The sequence below is a fragment of the Trematomus bernacchii genome, unplaced genomic scaffold (genome assembly GCF_902827165.1).
Source record: "Trematomus bernacchii unplaced genomic scaffold, fTreBer1.1, whole genome shotgun sequence".
NCBI lineage: Eukaryota > Metazoa > Chordata > Actinopteri > Perciformes > Nototheniidae > Trematomus > Trematomus bernacchii.
In genome coordinates, this window is record NW_022987899.1 from 335356 (window position 1) to 362078 (window position 26723).

The following is a 26723-nucleotide window of genomic DNA, read 5'->3' on the forward strand; positions in this document are numbered from 1 at the left end:
ATGTCTCTCTCTCTCTCTGGAACCAGTGAGGAGTTCTGCGGCTGCATTTTGAAAAAGCTGCAGGTGATAGAGGGACTTACTGAATGATTCCTACATAAAGAATAAAGATTAAATCGTAGCAGAAGTCGAACACGAGAAAATAAAGACCGAACTTAAAGGGCCCATGTCATGCTTTTCCGGTTATTACCCCCTTGTATGTTATGAAGGTTTTCTGCATGTAAACGGTCTGCAGAGTCACAAACCCTCAAAGTACACCCTGTAGCGAGTAAAACTCTAACACAGAAAAGACTTGTCTATGCTGCCCCAGAATGCCTCGTTGGAGAGTTCTCTTTTTCTTCCTGGGTAAGTGACGTGCCCATACCCAAATGGACCAATCCGTGGAGCCGTTATGTTACGTCCGCGGAGCCGTTACGTTAAGTCTGTGGATTGCTCCAAATGGACCAATCCACTTCTTCACACATCCACTTCCTCTCACACACACACTCAATCTTTTCTCAGCTGCAGCTCCGCCGATTTCTCCTCCCTGAGACGGCGGGACGCGGCGAGGCTTTGAGTCGGTGTGTGAGCACACACACAAACTCCCAGCCAGGCTGCGGGTGTGTGTGTTTCGGGCTGTGTCTCGCTGTCTCGCAGACGGCCACTGGGCTCATAGGGAGGGGGGGGGGGCAGAAGCTCCAACAAGCTGTTTAGGAGTGAATACACATACTATACAGAGATGCTGTATGAGAAACCAATGTGATTTTGGAAAATTGCACAATATAAATCTATTTTAATATACCTCAACAATGGAATTATGATCAGTGGAAATGGCCATGACATGGGACCTTTAAGTTTCCAAATATGGACAGACATTATTATAATCAAGCAACGTGCTAGCAAACCTTTACTTTTTTACAGATCCAGGAGACACGGATCAATAAGTCATGTTTCTGTCCCACTGACACTTATTATCCCAGTTTTCACTGTTGTTTAACTTTCAACTACATTTTGTTTTCTATTATCTGCTTTAAACTCAGGTTCGATTCAGGTGAGACGGGTTCATTTTACATTTTTTGCTGAAAAACGCTCCATAAATCTGAGGGGAAATGGTGGCAATAATTCTGTGTGGGTTTTTATAACTACAAGGGACCCCTTTTTACATGACATGTTGTCATTTTTCCTATTTTTAATAACAAAATGTTAATTCATGAAGCCATAGCTTTGCTTTTCACTTTTGACCATACTTTACTGGATGATGCATTGGTCACCATACACTGCTAACCTGAAAAAAGGCCTCAAGCAAGTGATCTCAAATGGTCGTAGCTAGTAAAGTTAACTAATGTTTCAAATGTACAGTAGGATTTCTTGCATGGGACTTTATATTTAATGATAGAGGATTGAGGGCATTGATTGTGGTTGTGCAGTTGTGGGCTGGGAAATACAGTAAGACCTGGGTGTTATGTAAGGGATAATGTACAGCGAGGCGGTCATTATGGGTAAAAGAACACCCCACAGGCTGATCAGGGAGCCCGACGCGAAGCTTTTCGGCCAAAACTGTATACAGTTAAATCGAACTGACTTCTTTCTGTGTGTGTGTGTGTGTGTGTGTGTGTGTGTGTGTGTGTGTGTGTGTGTGTGTGTGTGTGTGTGTGTGTGTGTGTGTGTGTGTGTGTGTGTGTGTGTGTGTGTGGAGATGTTTTCCATCTGCGGGATGAACATAATACACTCATACCCATTCATTTCCTATGGCGGACCGAAAACATCATGGGTGTTTTTTCACTGTTGAATAAATCACTAAAAAATCAATGCAAGTGGTGATCATCAATTGTATATGTTCAGAGGCCTAGTGTGGAGGATAACATACTGTAAGGTCTTGAGGCAATTGGACGAAAAACACAATATTTATGATCAAAAACAAAGTCACTCGGTCACTTTTGACCCGAAACGCAAGAGAAGGGTTAACAACGGTCAATAAATCCTTGACAGCGGTCTGTACTACTGGATTAACAAAGTTTCACGTGCTCTGAATTGACCAATCAGAATCGAGTATTCAACTAAACCATGTAATAATGTGGTTTTTAACCATTCAGGATTTAATATCATCAATGCACTTAAGGATAATGTAATGTAAAGAGAACAGCTCTGATGTACTGCAAAGAAATGTCAGAATCAAACTAGTTGAGGTTTTACATTAAACCTTAAATTCTCTGTAATATTTGCGTGATGCAAAAACCAAAAGGCTGTTTTAATCCATGGTCATATTTTACATTTGCTAAATAAATATGTAAGGTTAAGACTAGTGGTGGACAAAGTACTCAGATATTTTATTTAGGTAAAAGTAGTAATACTACAGTGAAGAAATACTATGTAACAAGTGAAGGTCTTGCAAAAATGCAAAATTAACCTTGAGTAAAAGTAGGGCGTAATATGCATTAACATTAAAGTTTAAGTAGACTTCTTACTGCAGAACTTTGAGATTAATGTATTTTATTAAATACTAACTATTAATGCATTAATGATTGTTTTTTTTAAACTATATAATTAAGGGCACAATTTGAGCAAGGGTCGGGATCAATAAAGTGTTTCTCGAACTACAATGATACATGGTAAAACGAGAGTTAATTGTATTTTGTATTATTCATTCGTAGCCTATCTTTAAAGAAACTAGCTGCATGTCAGATAAAATGTAAATAGGCCTATTTTCTCTCAGCTGTAGTGGAGTAAAACTGTAAAACAGCAGGAAATGGAAGCGATCAGCCTAATTCAAAATGTTATAAGTACAGTAGCCTAATTAAGTAAATGTAGGGTACTTAGTTACTGCCCATAAGTGATTTATAATAGAAATAACCTCGGTGTAGTTTGAGTGTTGTGTGTTTGCAGGGCAGGTACAACGTGTTCTTCTGCTCAGCAGCCGGATCCTCCTGAGCCTCTCACAGGAAGCGCTGAGGATCCACGTCGCCAAAAGAAACTGCGGCAAGTGACACAGCGGCGGAGCGATTCTAACCGGAAATGGCTAGAATCGGGGCCTATTGACTTCAAAATAAAAGCATTGCATTTATGACCATTACATCGTAAAAGAAAGGGCTACTTTTAAGGTGTTCAAAAATGTTACTTAAAAGACAGCATCAGCATATTTTGGCTTGTAGTCACCACGCATAAAACCATGTTAGAGTTTGATATGTATATTGTGCAATAACATCCTTTTTCAACGTCAACATTTTCAGAGAACCAGTTTGACTCTTATTGTGAAACTGAAACCGGAAGTCTCGATGTTTTTACTCATGTTCGCTTGGTCACAGTTTTCTCTCCACGTTGAGTTTAAGAGAAGCCCGACGAGGGCAATAGGGAAGCGGATTATTTCACCGGACAGCACGGCTGAGACTCACTGACGTGGAACCATGGTAGGAGAATTAAACAAACACAAAGCTTCGCAATAACTTTGTTTATGTGTTGATTGTTGTTCGGTTGCTCTGCGTCAGTGGCACGCGACACCGTGTGCGTAGCTACACTGTCCACAAACCTTCAGAATAACAAACTCCATTCAAAGTACACTGTACAGTACTTCTATGCATGCGACAACAAAACCACAAAACTGCACATATTTCATGACACACAAAGTGAAAACCAGCAGAAAAGATCATTCCTCATTTGTACGTTGTATGGCAAACTTTTTAGATGTGTTTACAAGAGGTTTTTAAGGCCTATTCATGCCATTTCAAAGGAGACAAAAGCAAAAGCTACTTATTTTCATTGACAGGCTTTAACTGAAAGTCATTGTGGAGCAGGCATGCATATTAAATGTGGAATGGGAAGTATTGGCAGACACACCCCCTCCTTTAGGGCCTCCTATCTCCAAAACCTGAACAATAATATGCCTTACGAAATAAAAGTCATTGAATTAAGTGTATTTAATGCAAAACAATGCCTCATAGACTATACTAGTGTACATATTGCCTATTGAGTCAAGTTCGGTATTTGTTAGGAAGCCAGACTACCTATCCACATTTAAGAGTGGGTTAAAGACTTTCCTTAATAATACATCTTATGGTTAAGGCTAGCTCAAAGTGCCATTACAATTTTTCAATATAGCAAATTACATACATATATCATTCAGGTTGTCTGTTATACGTCTATGTGTTTTTAATCTTAGTCATGTAATGTTGTTGATGTGTATACCCTGTAAACCCCCCAGAGACAAGGGCTTCTCTTGTGATAGTGAGATATTTGAATAGATTTTGATTTGATTTGAGTGCTTTAACAATCTTTTATAAAAGGACATTCCCCTGTTGAGAGCGGCTATCTTTTTAGATATTTTTTGTTCGTCTTTTTATATATTTTTTCTCTTATTTGACTTCCTAGCCTCTGCGGTTGGACATCAAGCGGAAGCTGTCGGCTCGCTCAGACCGGGTGAAGAGCACCGACCTGCACCCCACTGAGCCCTGGATGGTGGCCAGTCTGTACAGCGGCACCGTGGTGGTGTGGAACCATGAAACACAGGTTACTATCATCCACCTACACACTCCTCTACACACACCTCTACACACTCCTCTACACACTCAAATACTTCTCTGATCACTCGCCTAAGCACAGTCATTAATTCAAGTTCCAGGATTCAAGGCTTTTAATGTCATGTGTACATAGCTACAGTGTGGTTATGACAATTGAACATCTTAGGTCACAGGCTCCTCTAACAGTGCAACACAATAAAACAGATAATAGTGCAAGAAAGTACAAATGAAATAGGATATAATAGAAATAGTGCAAGAATAGAATAGTCTATGTATACAAGTAGTTGGAATATATATATATATAAGTTGCAAACAGATGAATGTTATGGATGTTCTTTCAAAAGTTCAAGTGTCTCACAGTCTTATGGCCTGTGGGATGAAACTGTCCCTGAGTTCAATTCACACACGCAATCATATTCATATCTGATGGATAGAAAGTGTGTGTAATGTGTATCTGCTGTGTGTGTGTAGATGATGGTGAAAACCTTCGAGCTGTGTGACCTGCCTGTCAGAGTGGCCAAGTTTGTAGCCAGGAAGCACTGGGTCATCGCCGGAGCAGTGAGTATTCTGACTCAATTTCAGTGTCAATATTTGTATCAATGTTTTTTGTCTTTTGTCTGGGAATAATCTCACTTGTTGATCTCTCTGTCTGTCCGCAGGATGATATGCAGATCCGAGTGTTTAATTACAACACTCTGGAGCGAGTTCACATGTTCGAGGCTCACTCCGACTACATCCGCTGCATCGTGGTGCATCCGAGCCAGCCCTACATCCTCACCAGCAGCGGTAAGGAAGAACCACATGAACACCTTTTTTTTTAAACTACAAAAGTAGAGGCATATTTGCAAAACACTCAACATCGTATGTTTTCAGATGACATGTTGATCAAGCTGTGGGACTGGGAGAGGAAGTGGACGTGCAGTCAGGTTTTTGAGGGACACACTCACTACGTCATGCAGATCGTCATCAACCCCAAAGACAACAATCAGTTTGCCAGCGCCTCTCTGGACAGAACTATCAAGGTACACACACACACACACGCACACGCACACACGCACACATGTATGTAAGACAGACAAAAGAAAGAAGGTTTGTGCTGCACTTCAAGTTAAAAATGAAAGTAATAGTGACAGAAAGAAGGGACGGAGACATTTCCTTTTACAGACAAAGAGACTGATACAGAAAATGGTTAATATATGTATCTATGTTGCTACAAATTGTGAATGGATAAAAGGCTATACAGCATATTGAACCACAGCAAATAACAAGCTTTTCCATGTGTTATGAATGAAGTTGAGAAAATATAGCAAATACAAGTTCAACCGCAACTACTGTAACCCAAATTATTCAAAAGACCTATCATGGCTTCTATGCAAATAGTGAACAGAAAATGTGGGTGGTGATAACAATGATTCCCTTTTTATAGTTTGTAAAAATAATTTCAAGCTGTACTCGCAAAAAACACTATGATGTAAAAGCAACTATGGGCTTAGACCAGGGCTATTCAATTAGTTTGGAATGGGGGCCGGTTGATGAAAATGATCCAAAGCAAGGGGCCGGGAAAAAGATGGCTTGAAATATGAGCAATCATATTTAAGAGCAGTAAATACTACAACAGCATAGTGGAGTGCATATATTGTGTTAAATCAAACAACATAGCCCCAAGGCCTTTATAGATTACATGTCTCTTGTTAGACGCTTTTATCTAAAGCGACTTACATACTCAATACTGTGGGCAATCCCTACAGGAGCAATTTGGGGTGAAGTGTCTCAGGGACACAACGACATGCTGACTGCAGTGGGGTTTGAACCTGTGACCCCCTGATCCCAACACCAATGCACCACACGCCTCCCAGATCTAAATGGCAAGTTCAGAACTCAGTAGGCCTACATGTGAAGCTAATTTAAACATCAACATAATTTAATTTAATTTAGGTGAAATGATCTAATCATTCGCGCAGAGATGCAATCAATGACAGGAGTTACTACAGTAGCTAGTAGGTGGGTTCGAAACCCGAGCCCGCCGAAGTTTTCAGGCAATGTCTTCCCCTCTATCTCTCAATGTAACACCCTCTCTGGAATAAAGGCACTCTGGTAGATTACTTTTTAACATTATACTCGCTTAAAGCGCTTGTTAATTACTTATTTTTCTAGCAGGAAAAACGAAGTATTCGCCAGTTTTCTTTCACGCAAACAAATCAGAGAATTGAAAGCAGCGCTGCCTCTCAGTCAGTGGACTTTTCTACACCCTCACTCCCATCACCACTTCTCAGAGATAGAGAGCTTTAAATGATCTCGATCAGGCCCTTACAAAACCTGTCCTCTTTGTTCTACCCTACTACCTATCTAAGGTTTAAATATCCTAAGTGGTTTAAAGGTCAAAGATGGGTTCGGGTAACAGTAAAATAGGAAAATGTGTTGACTGGGGATGCAAAATGGATGAAAGAGAAGGATGAAAGGAATATAAAAATGTTAGAAAACTGTCAAAGGTAGAGGAATGTGGTTAGGGGTATATCTGGAACAAACTCCCAGAAACCCGCAGGTCCGCTGCAACTCTGACTACTTTTAAATCCAGGCTAAGACTTTTCTTTCTGCCGCTACTTTTAATTGAACTATTCACATCTTACACTGCACTGTAACTTTTATTCATGTACCTGTTCAAGGTTTTTTATTTGTCAAACGAACATAGCTACAGTGTAGTTATGTCGATGATAATCTTGTGTCACAGGCTTCTCCAACAGTGCAACACAAAACACAGATAAATAGAAAATATAGTGCAAGTAAATAGTAAATACAAGAAGAAAAATTGTTTAAATAGTGAAATAGTGCAATAAGAGTCTATATGCAAGTCATTGAAATATGATATATAGGTAAATAGATAAATAATTTTTAAGTAGTGTTATTCATGTTTTATTATCTTTGCTTTTAAATTAGTGTTTTCTTAAAGGTGGGGTAGGTAAGTTTGAGAAACCGGCTCGAGAAACACTTTTTGTTATATTCCATGGAATGCTCTTAACATCCCGATAGCAATGAATATCTGAAGTGCTTTGACAAAAAATCCATTAAAAAATGTCATCTGTGGAAGCCGTGGCGCTGTAGAAAGCACGACCAATCATCTGAGCTGGCCTGGCTAAAATAACTGGATGGCCTACCTGCCTGTCAGCCTTCCATCTGCACAAACTTATCTCGTGCCCTCATTGGTCATGTGCGCGTTCGTGTGTGTTGGAGGAGGGGCTCTGTAAGGAAGTGGCAGATTTTCTCCGGTTGTGTATTTTCAAATTCTAACGCACTCAAGCTGGTTTCTCAAACTTACCTACCCCACCTTTAATATCTTTCATTTTTGTAAAGCACCTTGAATTGCCTTGTGTTGAAAAGTGCTGTATAAATAAACTTGCCTTACCCTCTTTTCTTTCCTTGCAGGTGTGGCAGCTCGGCTCCAAGACCCCCAACTTCACTCTGGAGGGCCACGAGAAGGGGGTGAACTGCATCGATTATTACAACGGAGGAGACAAGCCCTACCTCATATCGGGGGCCGACGACCGCCTGGTCAAGATCTGGGATTATCAGGTAATGAACTGTACTCTAAAATAAATTGCTTCTAGCCTGAACCTAATCCTGATAAATGGCTTTTCCCGCCTCTCAGGTACGCCAAATAACTTTCTGATACAAATGTTTAATACATAACGCCAACGCAGTCTTTCTGCCTCATCCATCTGTATTTATCCACTAAAGAATTGCACTGTTTCTTGTTAAAAGGACGGTATAAAACACAATTGAACTAAACTTCTCTTCCATTAAGAATACACTTTTCTTTTTCCAGACAGTCAAGACGTCCAGTTTGAACAAATATCTTTCTTGTCAATCTTCTATATTAAGTATATGAATCCATAACTGAGCTGTACATATCTGCAAGTGAGCGACACATGGTTTTCATCACATAAGTATAAGAATAGCAGGAAAGTAGCTGTAGTAAAGGCAGGATGTACAGCATGTGTCTATTTTTCTTAATGTCAACACATGAGATGTTTACTTCTAAAAAGCCTGGTACAATTTGAGTGACATAAAGTGTGTGTGTGTGTGTCTCCATCCTCCAGAACAAAACGTGTGTTCAGACGTTGGAGGGTCACGCCCAGAATGTGACCTGCGTGTGTTTCCACCCCGAGCTGCCAATCATCCTCACCGGCTCCGAGGACGGTACGTCGTGTATTTCAACAAGTTACAAAAACACCACAACATCTTGGTTACATTTGACCTCTTGACCTCTTTGTTGTCATGTGATTAATACTAATACACCACTGTACACATTTTAATATACACGTTGTATAGAGTGTCGTACAATGTGCACATTTGACCCTAACTTCTTCATTTTAACTTCATTATATCTTTATATTGAACCTTTGAATTTAACGTATTTATATATAATAGCTGTGTTTTATTTTCTTACATCTTTTTATTGGATATTATTATTTTATTTCACTTTTTAATTTAACTACTTATGTTTCTACCAACATTTTTACTTTAGCTTAGTGTACATCTTATGGTTAAAAAAATATATTTGATGTTATTATTGCACTTTAAAATAAATATTTGTAATATATTTGATGTATTAATCGTTTTTTTTTAATCTTTTATTTCATTTTAAAACGGGCCAACTGTCACAACATCCAATTCTCCCCGGGAAAAATGAAGTGTTTTTGATTCTGACTACCCACAGGCACTGTCCGGGTGTGGCACTCCAACACCTACCGGCTGGAGAACACTCTGAACTACGGCATGGAGCGGGTCTGGTGTATCTCTGGACAGGCGGGGTCCAACAGTGTGGCGCTGGGCTACGATGAAGGCAGCATCATCATCAAGGTACATCACGTACACTGGAAAAAATGACACCATTACAGTAGTCGAGTCTACTGAAAATAAAAGCATGGACAAGCTTTTCTAAATCCTGTTGTGACATTAGTTTTGTAATCCTAGATATGTTCTTCAGGTGATAGTAGGCTGACTTAGTAACTGTTGTTATGTGACTGTTAAAATCCAGGTCTGAGTCCATCCGTCTGTAGTGGGAACTTAAACCATAAAAGGTCTAACGGTGTCACAATTGAACTGCTGCTGATGCACCAGGTAGCAATTCTGAGGCAGAATAAAAGCCCCTTATCCAGGAAAGAGTATCATTTATGCCGTTTCTTTTTCCTCTCTTCAACACTCAACCGTTCAAAGAACAAGGGCTTCTCTTTCCCTGGTAAAAAAATAAACGTAAGCCGTAAGCCTTTTTCCCTTTTTCCTTCTTTAGCCACTTTCACATTTTGAGTAAAGACCAATCGATAGACTATTGGAAAGCCCTCTTTTGTTAATGGGCCCCTGTGGACAGCAGCAGGAAGCGGCTGACTTAGGAAATCATAAGGGCTGCAACTCATTATTGTTAAATCTGCCAATTCATTTCTCAATTTATAGTTTGGTTTATAAATGTCAGAAGAAATGCCCAAACCAGTCCTTGAAAAAAAGTCCTTGCTGATGTTTTGAAATGTGTGTGATGTAATGTGAATAACACCATAGTGAACATTGAAATTCCCCTCAGGGAGTAATAGATTATCTCTTACACACACATTCATGTTTTTTGTAAAGCACTTACGATACGATAATACTTTATTGGTCAGATCAAGTCTGACATTTGACTTGCAGCTCCATGTGTAACATCAACATGGACACATATCAAGACACAATACATGATGAAAAAAAACACTTTGAGTTGATAAATAAACGTTCCTTACCAGAGGTGGGAAGTAGTGGAGTACAAATACTTTGTTACTGTACTTAAGTACATTTTTCTGGTATCAGTACTTTACTCCACTACTTATTTTTCTGACCACTTTTTACTTTGACTTCTTACATTTTGAACCAAAAACACCTGTACTTTCTACTTCTTACATTTTGAACACAAATACCTGTACTTTCTACTTCTTACATTTTGAACACAAATACCTGTACTTTCTACTTCTTACATTTTGAACACAAATACCTGTACTTTCTACTTCTTACATTTTGAACACAAATACCTGTACTTTCTACTTCTTACATTTTGAACACAAATACCTGTACTTTCTACTTCTTACATGTTGAACTCAAATACCTGTACTTTCTACTTCTTACATGTTGAACACAAATACCTGTACTTTCTACTTCTTACATTTTGAACACAAATACCTGTACTTTCTACTTCTTACATTTTGAACACAAATACCTGTACTTTCTACTTCTTACATTTTGAACACAAATACCTGTACTTTCTACTTCTTACATGTTGAACTCAAATACCTGTACTTTCTACTTCTTACATTTTGAACACAAATACCTGTACTTTCTACTTCTTACATTTTGAACACAAATACCTGTACTTTCTACTTCTTACATTTTGAACTCAAATACCTGTACTTTCTACTTCTTACATTTTGAACACAAATACCTGTACTTTCTACTTCTTACATTTTGAACACAAATACCTGTACTTTCTACTTCTTACATTTTGAACTCAAATACCTGTACTTTCTACTTCTTACATTTTGAACTCAAATACCTGTACTTTCTACTTCTTACATTTTGAACTCAAATACCTGTACTTTCTACTTCTTACATTTTGAACACAAATACCTGTACTTTCTACTTCTTACATGTTGAACACAAACACCTGAACTTTCTACTTCTTACATGTTGAACACAAATACCTGAACTTTCTACTTCTTACATGTTGAACACAAATACCTGTACTTTCTACTTCTTACATGTTGAACACACATACCTGTACTTTCTACTTCTTACATGTTGAACACAAATACCTGAACTTTCTACTTCTTACATGTTGAACCCAAATACCTGAACTTTCTACTTCTTACATGTTGAACACAAATACCTGTACTTTCTACTTCTTACATGTTGAACCCAAATACCTGTACTTTCTACTTCTTACATGTTGAACACAAATACCTGTACTTTCTACTTCTTACATTTTGAACACAAATACCTGTACTTTCTACTTCTTACATTTTGAACACAAATACCTGTACTTTCTACTTCTTACATTTTGAACACAAATACCTGTACTTTCTACTTCTTACATTTTGAACACAAATACCTGTACTTTCTACTTCTTACATGTTGAACACAAATACCTGTACTTTCTACTTCTTACATGTTGAACACAAATACCTGTACTTTCTACTTCTTACATTTCCCAAACAGGCTGGTTCCTTTAGTTTGAATGTGTGTTTGGTGGCGTGATCATTATTATTTAGAGTCATTGCGTGCCTATTGATTTGAACACGATCCGTGTATCCATAATTTCCTGGTCTTCTCTAAAGAAGAGGGACCAATGAAAACGTTGTGATGTTGCCGTTGTTCAGCATGGAGACATTCATTAGCTAACAATGACATTATTGTTCTATTAATATAAAGGGAGGTCAGGTACTCTTTAAAACAGCTGCTAGTTATGGGTACTTTTTACTGAAGTACATTTTGAAGTCTTTACTTTTACTTGAGTAAACAAGTTTAGTCAGTACTTCTACTTTCACCAGAGTATTTTTAAACACGAGTATCTACTTGAGTAAAGGATGTGTGTACTTTTGACATCTCGGATCCTTACCTTACCTCCTCTCCCCCCCCCCTCTCTCTGCTCAGATGGGACGGGAGGAACCGGCCATGTCCATGGACTCCAGTGGGAAGGTGATGTGGGCTCGTCACTCCGAGGTGCAGCAGGCCAACCTGAAGACCATGGGGGAGGCGGAGGTGAAGGACGGGGAGAGGCTGTCTCTGGGCGTCAAGGACATGGGCAGCTGTGAGATCTTCCCCCAGACCATCCAGCACAGCCCCAACGGGAGGTGAGACCCCAGGAAGGGAATGTACATGACTCAAGTATTGTACTCTATAAGAAAATCTGTGCAATTGACGGTAAATACCAGCAGCTGTGGTTGGCACAACTTCAGCGTGAAAAAATGTCCACAGTGTAAAAGAGATACAGATACATTTATCAGTTGAGAACAGTTTCTGTTGACTTTATAACTATAAGAAAAACATATATGGTTAACCTGTTTGCGGTAGTTAGTTTTTAAAAAGATCTGCTATAATATAAACCTGTTTACTGTGATATTTTTTAAATGTATGTCGTACTTAAATATGAATGTGTTTTGTTGATTTGCAGATTTGTAGTGGTGTGTGGCGACGGAGAGTACATCATCTACACCGCCGTGGCTCTGAGGAACAAGAGCTTCGGCACCGCTCAGGAGTTCGTCTGGGCCCACGACTCCTCACAGTGAGTTCTTAAAGGAAGAGTTTTTGGAAACACACCTAGTCGCCTTCTTGCTGAGAATAAGATGAGAAGATTGAAAGGGATGTCTTATAGCATCACTACATTTTTGAAATGTTGGGCATACAAGTTTCCCCCTGCTTTGAGTATTGTCAAGTCTACTGTATGCTAAGCTAGGCTAATGGCTGGCTTTACAGTAGCTTGATATTAAGTCAGACATGAGTGTGGTATTAGTTTATCTAAATGCATTCAAAAAAATGTCAACCTATCCCTTAAAGGTCCCATGTCATGCTTTTCCGGTTATTACCCGTCCCCTTGTGTGTTATGAAGGTTTGTATGCATGTAAACGGTCTGCAGAGTCACAAACCCTCAAAGTACACCCTGTAGGGAGTAAAACTCTAACACAGAAAAGACCTGTCTATGCTGCCCCAGAACGCCTCGTTGGGGATTTCTCTTTTTCCATTGTTTTCTTCTTATAGTGTAGTGAATACAGTGACGTATTGGGTATAGTGACGTAATGTGTGACTTCCTCACACACACACACACTCAATCTTTTCTCAGCTGCAGCTCCGTGGATTTCTCAGCCTGAGACGGCGAGACGCGGCGGGGTTCGGCCTGGGCTCGTTCTGAGCACACACGCAGACTCACAGCCAGGCTGCAGGTGTGTGTGTGTGTGCGTGTGTGTGCGTGTGTGTGCTCGGGCTGGGTTCAGGCTGGGTTTCGCTGTGTCTCGCTGTCTCGCAGATCCCCCGCAGCAAGCCAGCTCACACTGTCCCCTCCTCGCAGCAGCGAGCCGCGCAACGTCCCGCCAACACGGCACCCAGACCCCACGCAGCATTCTCATCTGTTTGTCATTACTGGTGTCATTTTCTGGTTGCTAACAAACGCCATTGTAACACATACACACTGATGTTCCGCTGTAACGGTGGTGGACTCATCAGAACAGAGTGGGCGAGCTGACCAATCAGAGCACAGTGGGCTCACAGGGAGCGGGGGGGGGGCAGGAGCTCCAACAAGCCGTTTAGGACAGAGAGTGAATACACATGCTATACAGAGATGCTGTATGAGAAACCAATGTGAGTTTGGAACATTGCACAATATAAATCTATTTATCAACAATGATCAACAATGGAATTATGATCAGTGGAAATGGCCATGACAAGGGACCTTTGAACTAGCTAAAACTATCTATATATATATATATATATATATATATATATATATATATATATATATATATATATATTTTGGTCAGAGTAGCAAACTTCATTTAGAATAACATTTACACATATTTAGTTCTTAACAAATATTGTGCTTCCTGCAATTTGAATATTGCACTAGACCCTTTTGTATTTTCAATAAAATGTAGATTAATTGTGCAGCCCTAGCTATAACTGTACAATATATATAAGAGTCATTAACTTCCCTCTCCAATGTGGTCTGGCACATTATAACCAAGTGTTTTCACAGGTATGCAGTGAGAGAGAGCAGCAGTATGATCAAAATCTTTAAGAACTTCAAAGAGAAGAAGGCTTTTAAACCTGACTTTGGGGCTGAAGGTGAGTTTCATTTCCTATATTTGTCCTTTTATCCTTTAGATACAGCATGTAAATGTGTGTATCCTGCGTTCCTACAGGTGTCTTTGGAGGCTTCTTGCTGGGCGTGAGGTCAAACAGCGGCCTGGCCTTCTACGACTGGGATAACACTGAGCTGATCCGCCGTATCGAGATCCAGCCCAAACATGTGGGTCATACTGTCACTGCGATCACATCTCCACATTATTCATCCTTCTATTATGTATTTATTATGTTATAATGTCTGTTTCCTCCTGTGTTTAGATCTTCTGGTCTGACTCTGGGGAGCTGGTGTGCATCGCGACAGACGAGTCTTTCTTTGTGCTGCGTTACCTTCCAGAGAGAGTGGCCGCGGCTCAGGAGAACAAGGAAGACGTAACAGAGGACGGGATAGAGGGCGCCTTCGAGGTACCACCTGTAGTTAAGAGTAGTTACTTAAAAGTGTAGGGATGTACCTGCAGAGCGTCAAGTCAAAAGTCAAAGTCAACTTTATTGTTAATATTTCAGTTTGTGTGTACAGACAGAGAGATCGAAATAACGTTTCCCACAATCCCGAATACAAAAATACAAATATGTATAAAATATGTATATCCTATATATACACAATCAACAGACACATTTATACATATGCACACATTAAAGGGGACCTATCATGCAAAATGCACTTTTTGATGTCTTTGATACATAAATATGTGTCCCCGGTGTGTCAGGGAACTCACGCAGCGTCAGAAAATAAAACCCTCTCTCTTTTCCTCCGTACCCAAATCTCTAAAAACGGGGCTACAACGGAGCTGATCCAGATTTGAGTCCGATATGACGTAATATCTGAAATGTGGACCCACGGCCCTATCAGAAACGTTGCTATCAGAAACAATGCCCGACTGTTTTGGACGTAATATGGTCGGTGTTTACATTAGCATCGCTAACACTCAGAGCTAACCTGTACTGGAGAGCATGTATGTGAAGAAGCAGGAAATAAAAAGGAACTCACCTTGTGGTATAACCGGCAAGAGAGAAAGCCTTTGAGCTCCATACTGTTTCAGAAAGAATCCTTGATAATCCATGATATGGCGTTTCATCACGGCAGCATTTAGTTTAGACAGTAGCTGCCGGGTCCCGCATGAGCTCAGCCCCCTCTTTCCTTTTTTATCAATTTTTTTATAAAGCTTTATACCCCAAATCAGCACTTTTGAAACAGGAAGTGAAATAGAGGGATATGAGGCATGGCTAGAATGGGTGATCTGTTTGGTATTTTGAGCAAAACACTTCATAGACATGTTTTTTATATATTTGTATATATCTGAGACCTATGCTATTGCCTAAAAATAGCTTGATAGGTGACCTTTAAGATAAAAACACAACAATCAATATATAACAGTAACGTAATCACATGACTACATTTACAGTAACAGAAAACTTCTTAAAACACTTGAAATTGTTTTGGAAGATGCAGATAGTTTACAATGACCTATACATGTTTTGCTAAATCCGATTGCTTTTGAAAAATGAAAATAGGGAATAATCTACAGGCAGGATACACGGCAAACAGAGCGCTGACTAGAAAGTGAAGCTATGTGGATCCTTGACAATATATATAGTTTTTTCTTGTACATTTGTGGCTTAAATTTCAAAGAATATTCAAGTTTTGATCGTGCAAATGAGTGACTTTAATCCTAGACATTTTCGTTAATTTATTCATTGTAAATTCAGGCAATTGAGTAATCTTTACACCTGTTTCTTCCTGCTGCCCAGGTGCAGGGGGAGGTCTCTGAGGTGGTAAAGACGGGGGTCTGGGTGGGAGACTGCTTCATCTACACCAGCTCTCTGAACAGACTCAACTACTACGTTGGAGGAGAGATCATCACCATCGCTCACCTGGACAGGTACAAGGCGTATTTCCATGTTGTTGAAGCAACTATCCACAAAGAAACTATTTAAACGCTGAGAGGGCTAATAAAGGGAGGTCTGTCTGACACGCTGTATCCAGACAAGAGAGCCAGAGTCAGTAGTTGCATACTTTCAAATGATCAGAATAACATCCATACATGAAGCTCTCGTAGTAGCAAAACCAAAAATAACCAGTTGTGATTGAGATTGCGCTAGGTTTGCATTTCAACGTGTTTGCGGTCTACAGAAATACTACCATTCTCCGTAACAAACAAATAAAAATACGATTTAAAAACTGCAGGGGATTTTTATTTTTTAACCTTTATTTAACCAGATAAAAGCATTGAGATAAAATCTCATTTACAATGCTGACCTGGCCAAGAAGGCAGCAACGTTACACATTATTACACATAACACGGACATGTAAAATACAGAGAACACAACTCAAACAAAAGACGAAAAGCAGTCACTACATTGTGCACATTTGGGACAGTAAGAAAGGTACACTACTTATTACTGCAAGAGCAGCTGGTGGTAAGGACCTCAGACAACTTCAATTTATTTACAACACACACACACCCACACACAATAACCTACAGTGAAAAGATGATAAACCAAACGCATTCCTCACCCCTACCATAGACAAGTTATTTAATTAACTTTTTAATGCTGTTTTATTTCTAATTTGAGATGTTTAAATGTTCGAATTGTTCATTCCTACTCTTTTAATTTCTACTTATGTGCAATGCCTTGTTTCTGTTTATGCTGCTGCTACGCAAACATTTCCCAATTTGGGAATCAATTAAGTAAATATTATCTTATCTTAGAATGTATATGGCCGCCACACATGTACAACAATGTTCCCATCCTGGTTTACCAATTTCAATGAACACTCTTCCATCCTCAGATATACAGTTATGCATACTGGACAGATCTGTTTTTTCTCATACTCCATTAGCCTAATATCCAGTAAATAAGAAACAGTGCCTTAAACACAGTTATTTGTCACGTGTAGGACCATGTACCTGCTGGGCTACATCCCCAAGGACGACCGCCTGTACCTCGGAGACAAAGAGCTGAACGTCATCAGCTACGGCCTGCTGCTGTCCGTGCTGGAGTACCAGACGGCCGTCATGAGGCGGGACTTCAGCACGGCCGACAAGGTGTTACCCACAATCCCCAAGGAGCAGAGGACCAGAGTAGCCAACTTCCTGGAGAAACAGGTATCCTACAAAGTCTATCCAGTTTATTTGTTTATAGTGTCGTGGACAGTCCCCATGGATCAGCTGTCACACAAAAACAGTAAATGGGGCAGCTTTAGCCAACATTGCTAATTTCCAGCTGTTGTCCCCGGCCAAATGATAATAGACACCTTTTTAAAATCACAATATATCAACAGCAGGGTTTCCCACACATAGACTTTACTTGGGTGGGCCGCCCCATAGGTATAATTTATTTAAAAAAATGTATCCGTCCGCGAGCACGACGCCATCTGCGATCGATTACCTAGTGGACAATGATCCCTCGCTCTACGCCTCCTATCAAGCGACCAACAGAAAGGTTCATGGTGTTAAACCTCACACGTATTTCTTGTTTGTCACATGTTGTTGCACGTCACAAAGCCACCCCCTCGTGCATGGCTACCACCACAAGTATCTGTGGGAAACACTGAACAGCATTAGTTATAAAAAAAAGGATGAAAGACAAGTAGATACAGGCGAAAGGATAAAAGAGAACAATAAACAACACGCGTTACTACATGCAGTACACGTATAGCACATCACAATCACATAACAGAAACGAGGGGAAACATCCATGATCACAACACGTAACACAACACGTAACACAACATGTAACACAACACGTAACACCACGTAACACAACACGTAACACCACACGTAACACAACACGTAACACATGTAACACAACACGTAACACCACGTAACGCAACACGTAACGCAACACGTAACGCAACACGTAACACAACACGTAACACACACGCCATATTCAACACAGACTGCTCCTCGCTTTTCTTTCAGCTCGAACTGCTGATGAACTCAGGATTCAGCCATGAGATGAATAATTTACAGAGCATCAGGCGGCCAGATGTTGCAAAACCTCGGGGGCAGAATTCTTGTTTCCAGATTTCCCAAAACCTATCCAGTTTGTTTTTAAGGAAAAACGTATCCTTTCAAGAGCAAGATAGAAAGTCATCCCATTGAGAAAGTTCACAGGTTGATGGTTCCTTCCATGTGCGAGCTATGCACCTCTTGTTCCTTTTTGAATCTCTTAATCATGGGAAGGGTTTGCAAATTAAATACAATATTGATAACAGTTTTGTGTGGTTTTTTCAGGGCTTCAAGCAGCAGGCCCTGGCCGTGTCCACTGACCCAGAACACAAGTTTGAACTGGCCCTGCAACTGGGAGACCTGAAGATAGCCCAGCAACTGGCCTCCGAGGCAGAGGTCAGAGCACGCACACGCACACACACACACACACACACACACACACACACACACACACACACACACACACACACACACACACACACAAGACCGAAGCTGTCCCAGAAATACTACATACTAACTCTATACAGTAATATTTGCTAATTGTGACAACGGTTCGTTTTCAAAATGTCCTTTACAATATAAAATGTGAATTTATAGGGAATCTTATTTTCTACTTTCTACTCTGTCCGCAGTGTGGTATTTAGTATTCATTATTTCTGCATTGATAATACTTTTACTTTAGTACTTTTTTACTTTTCTAGTTTGAAAGACTGGCTTTAAGACTTGGCATGAAAAGTCTATAGCCGAGCTAGCAGCTCTGTGAGGCCGCATGCTGACGTCCTCACAGTGACAATGCTAACATGCTCACAGTGACAATGCTAACATGCTCACAGTGACAATGCTAACATGCTCACAGTGACAATGCTAACATGCTCACAGTGACAATGCTAACATGCTCACAGTGACAATGCTAACATGCTCACAGTGATAAAGTTAACAAGCTTACAATGACAAAGCTATCATACTTACAGTGACAATGCTAACATGCTCACAGTGACAATGCTAACATGCTCACAGTGACAATGCTAACATGCTCACAGTGACAATGCTAACATGCTCACAGTGACAATGCTAACATGCTCACAGTGATAAAGTTAACAAGCTCACAGTGACAATGCTAACATGCTCACAGTGATAAAGTTAACAAGCTCACAGTGACAATGCTAACATGCTCACAGTGACAATGCTAACATGCTCACAGTGACAATGCTAACATGCTCACAGTGACAATGCTAACATGCTCACAGTGATAAAGTTAACAAGCTTACAGTGACAATGCTAACATGCTCACAGTGACAATGCTAACATGCTCACAGTGACAATGCTAACATGCTCACAGTGATAAAGTTAACAAGCTTACAATGACAAAGCTATCATACTTACAGTGACAATGCTAACATGCTCACAGTGACAATGCTAACATGCTCACAGTGACAATGCTAACAGAGTGACAGTGCTAACAAGACAATACAACTCATATCAGGGAACCATGAATGATTGTTTGAAATTTAATGAAATCTATTTAGAGATATTTTGGACTGAATTTGATTAACTTGTGGACATTGGAGAAGACTGCCATTTGCAATGACTTTCTATAATTAGTAGCTGTTTAATATGCAGGATTAAACAGGTTTTACAGAGGGAGTAATAACCCAGTAACTGCTCCACAGTGTTGTTGTTGGGGTTCATGCTCCCCCTGTGATAATCCTCTCTCCTGTCTCTTTGGCACCTCGGCATGTCGGGCTTCCAGTCGGAGCAGAAATGGAAGCAACTGGCGGAGCTCGCTACTACAAAGTGCCAGTTTGGCTTGGCGCAGGAGTGTCTGCACAACGCACAGGATTATGGGGGATTATTGCTGCTGGCCACCGCCTCGGGCAACTCCAACATGGTTGGCAAATTAGCCGAGGGAGCGGAAAGAGATGGGAAGACCAACGTGGCCTTCCTCACCTACTTCCTGCAGGGACGGTGAGTGAAGAAGAGGAACATGTTTGAATCAACTTTTCTATATTTTTCTAAATGTGTTTATTTTGTTCTCTGTTTTTGCCCAGATTGGACAAATGTCTGGACCTTCTCATCGCAACAAATCGGTTGCCAGAGGCTGCTTTTCTGGCACGAACATATCTGCCCAGCCATGTGTCGAGGTACAGTTGTTTCCACTGAGTGCACAGCACATGTTGGAGTATATTCCAGTGTGTGTACATACATCTCATATCAATATGTGACCTGCAGAACCTTTGCCTGTCATTTGTCCAAATCCAGATGTGGAGACATTATGCAACGGCTGAAAGTGTTTGTGAATATTTTGAGATCTGCTTCTTCAAATCAGCCACATTGAGCCTGAAACACCGACTTTTCTCTGCCCACTCATCCAAATGAAAAGAAACATCTCGTCCTTTATGCTACTAGTTTAAACATTAGTTAGCATAACTATTGCTCGTGATCAAATCTTATCTATATCATCTGATTGTATCGCTCTCCCTTTACAAGCTTTTAAAAATGTATTTCGATTTGAGCCACAACTCGACCAAGTAAGTTATTTTGCTAGAAAGTGTTAGGCCATAAGGGTTTCATATTCTGAAAGCCATGAGATTGTTTCTTTAAAATCAACAGAAACCCAAATTCACCAATAAGGTTTTATGACATAAATCCATGTTTATATTAAAATAAGTCGTTCAAGTGGGCATCTTTCAGTAGCTATACAGGGTGTCCGCGGGGTCTTAAAAAGTATTAAAAGAAAATGAAGGTTATTAAAAAGTATTAAAAGGTATTACATTTTGTAGCTTGTTTTCAATAAGTATATAAATTGTCCAAAGAGGTTGTATTCTACTGTCTGCCTGAATGTAATCATTGCGTAGGTGTGTAGTGTGATTCTGTGTAGTTTATTTATGGCATCCCGTTGGATTTGACGTCATCTGAACAGGACATCACACGCTCACTGCTTGATAGCGCGCAAAGGACCGTTTACGCCGGTTGTTAAACAACATCGTTATGGGGAAATGCAAGTTTGCGTCCAAATGGTTGGAAGATAAGGAGGAAGGACAATCAATACTGTATATGTAAATGTGAGGTAAAGTGTGTCGCCAAGGTAACCGGTTAAAACTCCAAGTGGCGATGAGGTCTTCAAATGTATGGAAAGGGTCTTAAAAAAGGTCTTAAAAGGTATTAAATGTGACTTCAGGATTCCTGCATATACCCTGCCATAGTAGTTGTAATATTAATACTACAAAGTTTCCCTGCTTGCACTATTTTCCTTAAGCCACAGCTCACCGAGTAAATACTGAGCAGGAATTTGGCTCTTAAAAGTGATTTGTCATCTGAATATGGCAATAAAAGAATGCCCTAACGTCCATTAATCCATGTTTCTCTTGAAATGAGTCGTTGCATCATCCGACTGACTGAGGTCACGTGTTGACATGATGCCTCAGTGCTGAGCTGCATCTGCCTCTCCTCCTGCAGGGTGGTGAAGCTGTGGAAGGAGAGCCTCTCGAAGGTCAACCAGAAGGCAGCAGATGCTCTGGCTGACCCCTCCCAGTACAGCAACCTGTTCCCCGGCCTCCAGCAGGCACTGCTGGCCCAGGAGTTTCTGAAGGACACTCATGTTGGGATCAGACCGGCTGCAGAGTACCCGCTCATCATGGTCAGTGGGAGTCAGAAGAACTATACTTTAAAACTCAATTAGTTATTTCATTCTGAATCAGAATCAGAAACAGGTTTATCACCAGGTAGGTTGACACGTACGAGGAATTTGACTTGGTGTCGTGTTGCATTCATAAAAGTAAAACAAAAATGTAAAACACAGATAGAGAACTATTTAAAGAAAACTATAATAACAGTACAAAATATAGCAGTATTTACATTGAAATAGAATGATATAAAATATGTGCAGTAAAAAAACCTTGATGCTGTAAACCGGGGTATTTGCTGCATAAATGGTCCAGTTCTTTAGTCTGTTGTTGAGGTTTTGCTTATTGATCATCATCATTGAATTATCTGAATGAACTGTTCATGCTTTGGGCAACATGTTGGAGATGACATTTTGCCTGCCTCTGTATTTTTCAGCCAAATGAGGACCGTAATGTTCTGGAGGAATCTGCAGGGTTTGTGTCCAAAGGAGAGATTGCTGAGCCAGAGGTGAGGAGAAGAACCTGCACCACACACATCTAATCACACATCTAATCTCACATCTAATCACACATCTAATCTCACATTTAACTGAATTCTTGACCAAAAAAACAATAACTGGAAACGTATGCCATTACCGAGTTGATATCTCAACAAACAGCAAAAGACAGAATGTTATTCCTGCCTTTGATGTAACCTGGTCTCTTTAAAGGGGACCTATCATGCAAAATGCACTTTTGTACGTCTTTTATACATGAATATGTGTCCCCGGTGTTCCAGGGAACTCACCAAGTGTCAGAAAACACAACCCTCTCTATTTTCCTCCATACCCAAATCTCTAAAAAAGGGGCTGCAACGGATCTGATAAAAACTGATCCAGATTTGAACACTGTCCTGACGTCAGGACGGTGGCGCTACGGCTATTGGGCCAACTCCACCAATCAGGAGGAGACAGCCACGGCCATTGCCGTTCGAAAGCACTGGAGACGCTGTAGTACATATGCCAGGCCTGTAGATGGTGCTGTTCTCACAGAATCAGCCCTTGCAAAAACAGGGCTAAAAAAGTGCAAATTGAGCAAAATGAGGCATGGCTAAAATGCATGATCTGTTTGGTATTTTGAAAAACAAAAAGTATAAATATGCCTTATATAGGTATGGTCCTACACTATGTTATTCAAATATAGCATGATAGGTCCACTTTAAGTATAGGTTCACTTTTGTCGAGTGTGGCTTTACAGTATACTCATATTCCCATATCTTACATTGAAACAATAATTGTTAATGGTAATTTTTCTTGCCATCAAAAACTGATTTCCCTTCCTAACAGGGTCCCAGAGTAGACACATTAGGGACACAATTGACAGTATGGCTTTAGAAGTGAGTAAAACTAATCATGTGAGTAACTATCGCAAGGAAAAAACATACTGTAAGGGAACTTTGCTCCAAAAAGTTACATTTGGAAGTATCCACAATGAAAACAGTTTTAAAAAGGCAAATGTAATATACTATAATCATGGAGGACATTTCTCCTGATGACTTAGTATTTTCATTTCCAATATTTAAATATACTTACCTTACACTTAATATCACTTGGCAAAAAAATGCTTGGTCAAGTTTTGTAATGTTGTTATGGAGGATCTCCATTCATGTTGTTGTACTTTGTGTGCACAGGGAGGGGTTGAAAGCATGAATGAACCCATGCTGGTAGCAGCGGTGACGGCAGCTGTTCAAGCAGAACCCGCCGCAATGGAGGAACCAATTCCAGTAAAACAGGAGATTATTGAACCTGTCCCAGCGACAGAAGAAGAATCCATCCCAACATCAGCATCCCCACTTCCTGTCACACTAACAGAAGAGCATGTCGAGCCAAAACAAGCAGAGTCTGTGTCCTTTGACGAGGACATCATCTCTAACCCAGAGGAGGCTGCAGAGGAAGACATTTTGGACTTCACCACAGAGACCCCCCCCACAGAGCCACAGATGGTACAGTCCAGTCCTGTGGAATATGTCACTACCGTGCATGTATCTGAGACTCATCTAATCGAGACAACATCAGAAACCATCGTGGCAACAGAAGAAATTGAGACGGTGGCAACGCAAACCATAGCAACAGAGGATGTCCTCGTTAGCACTGGGCTGATAGTCGATACTGAAGTCATAGAAACTGGTATTGAAGAACTGGAAACACCTTTAATCTCCTTAGAAGCATCAAGCGTCTTAGATACGGCAGCAGAGGAGACTCGTGTTTCAGAGGAACTTCTTCTAGATACGGCAGCAGAGGAAACTCCTGTTACAGAACAACTTGTTTCAGAAACAGCCACATCAGCCGTAGCAGTGGAGGAGCTCATCTCCTTTGAAAGCACCACCAGTCCAGACCTGGATGTGCCTGTCCAGGTCCAAACGTTTCCAGATGTGGCCCTTGATCCTCTGCTGGAGCCACTTGAAGAGACAGTGCCGACACTGAAGCCACTCTCCGCACAAGAACCAGAAGGAGATGAAGAAGTGACAGTGAAGCTGGAGGAGAAGCTGGAGCCTGCTGCGCCTCCACAGGCTGACCCAGAGCTTTTAGCCCCAGTAGCAGCTCCTGTAGAGGGGAAAGCAGCAGGGGAGGAGGAGTACGGAGCTGAAGGAGCTGAGGAACCACCAGAGGACCTCGAGGACGAGATGATTGATGAGGTCAATATCTGTTTTTAAACCTATTGCAAAAAATATGCTACCATTTGCACTTATTATGGAATGAAACAATACAAATAAACAAGTTATTTTAGGGGTGTAACGGTTCTGAAACTGAGACACAAACGTCCACGGTCAAATAGTGCAGTAATGTCTTCTATCACTGTATATATCTTGACGACATTCGATCGTAGACGATACCAGATTAAAGCAAATGGTTAAGGTGCTTAAGCCCCACTCAAATGTGGCGTTCACGTGTGCATTTACAGTTGTGTTGCCATGCCAGTATTTGAGTAATTTAACTTATCTCAATAAGCATTATGACTAATGAGCCTCTGTCAGGGTTCTTACGGTCATTGAAAACCTGGAAAAGTCATGGAAATTCAAAATGCTAATTCCAGGCGCTGTAAAAGTTATGGAAAACAATATTTTTCCCAACAGTTTTGGAAAAGTCATGGAAGTATGACTAAAGTTGCATCGAATAGTAATACTATAATGATAATAAATACTGTATCGTATAGTAATGAAACGTAAAATGGCAACTGTCGCAGTATTTCGCTGGTGAGAGATGTTTACAATCACGCCCTCTAGTCTACAGGAGCTACTATTTGATAGTACTATTTGGAAGTGCAGTTTCAACAATGTATGACTTCTAAAGGATAAGTATCAATTGTGGTTATCAAAAAGACATTGACCCAAGACGTGCTAAATGCAAACTGTGTTGTGAAATATTCGATATTTCGAGTCATTTCTTTTGGTCACAGAAAATGAGGTAAAGGTCATGGAAAAGTCATTGAAAATCATTGGTGAAAAAGTGTATGAACCCTGCTCTGTTAAATACTTACACTTTTCAAATGTAATGAAAAACGTACCAAACCATGACCCTCAAAAAAGAAATACATCCCAAACCGTTAATTGTGCGTAGCGTTACACCCTTAACTTTCATGTATCTATTGAGTTCTTGTGTCCTTCCTTTTGATGCAATGATTTTCTACTTGACTATTTCTACCTGTAGGGCCTGGATGATCTGGATCTGGATAATTTTGACCTGGAAGACATCGACACCTCGGACGTCAACCTGGACGAGGATTTGAGTGATTAGGAAGAGGAATGGTCCAAACTTTATTTCCTTCTCTCAGTGACCAAAGAACTCAAAGGGTTAAACGAGACCATAACAAGTGAGCAGCAGACTAACATGCCTCTATCCTTAAATAACAAGCATTGTGAACTGATCTAGTATAAGATGTTCTGCTTTTGGTATAATTGTGGAACTCTAGGACTACATTTTTTTTAAGTATAACATCTCCAAGAAGGCTGGTTTAACCTCAAATTAGGTGTGAGACCAAACATAAGGAGTGTGCTAATCAACGAAAAATGTGTAAGGGACTCAAATGTGTTAAATGGGAATTAGGGATAAGGAATAGAAAGGTGTTTGTTTAGAAATAAGGGATGCATTGTCGCCGGTTAAAAATATCCAGCTCAGTCTGTTAATGATCTTTTTTACACTACACATTTTTCTATTTAAACGATACTGCAATAATCATGACAGCGTCTCAAAACACATATTTACGTATCATTGGTTTTTGACATTTGCACCAGCATTAAAAGTAATAAATGTTACACTCTGTACTTCTTCAGCATACCTCAGGACACTTCTGTGGATCAGGGTGTTATCCAAGCCATCGAGGAAGTTTAAATACTGCCTTCATTCTTGAAGTAAAACTAAGTTTGGGTATTCAGAGCGTTATTTTTAGATTTATGTGTCATTTTGTAAATGGTTAACAAATATGCAATTTTGACAAATCCCCCATTTGGTTATATTCAGTGTGTTTATGACCTCTTGGTTCATGTTTACTTCTCACACCTTGTATCCACACGTACTGCTGCTGTTAGTTTATCAGATAAACTCCTAGAGATCTACAGTATGTTTCTGTTATAAGTGCCTTACATGTGTACTTTTTTAGAGAGTATTCTTCACATTTTCAGTTTTTTTTAAAAGATGGATGGTACTGTGTATGTATAGTTGAAATTTGAATAAATAAGCTTCAATCAATAAAGTCTGCTATGTCATCCTTTAAGTTACTTAACCCTTAGATGCACGAGTGACTGGACCCTACACTCT

General features: G+C 40.1%; 1 protein-coding gene across 1 annotated transcript; it reads left to right on the forward strand.

The window, feature by feature from the left end:
* Positions 1 to 3292: 3292 nt before the first annotated feature.
* LOC117470007 (coatomer subunit beta'-like) lies at positions 3293 to 26658 on the forward strand. The gene is made up of 22 exons (XM_034114520.1): positions 3293 to 3380; positions 4339 to 4476; positions 4959 to 5045; positions 5147 to 5273; positions 5361 to 5509; positions 7908 to 8054; positions 8582 to 8681; positions 9202 to 9344; positions 12153 to 12352; positions 12673 to 12783; positions 14248 to 14336; positions 14414 to 14520; positions 14616 to 14759; positions 16104 to 16234; positions 17254 to 17461; positions 18593 to 18703; positions 20058 to 20272; positions 20356 to 20448; positions 21764 to 21944; positions 22367 to 22438; positions 23600 to 24604; positions 25617 to 26658. Exons 1-22 carry the CDS (start codon positions 3378 to 3380, stop codon positions 25701 to 25703), a joined length of 3648 nt encoding a protein of 1215 aa, XP_033970411.1. The 5' UTR covers positions 3293 to 3377; the 3' UTR covers positions 25704 to 26658.
* Positions 26659 to 26723: the final 65 nt, after the last annotated feature.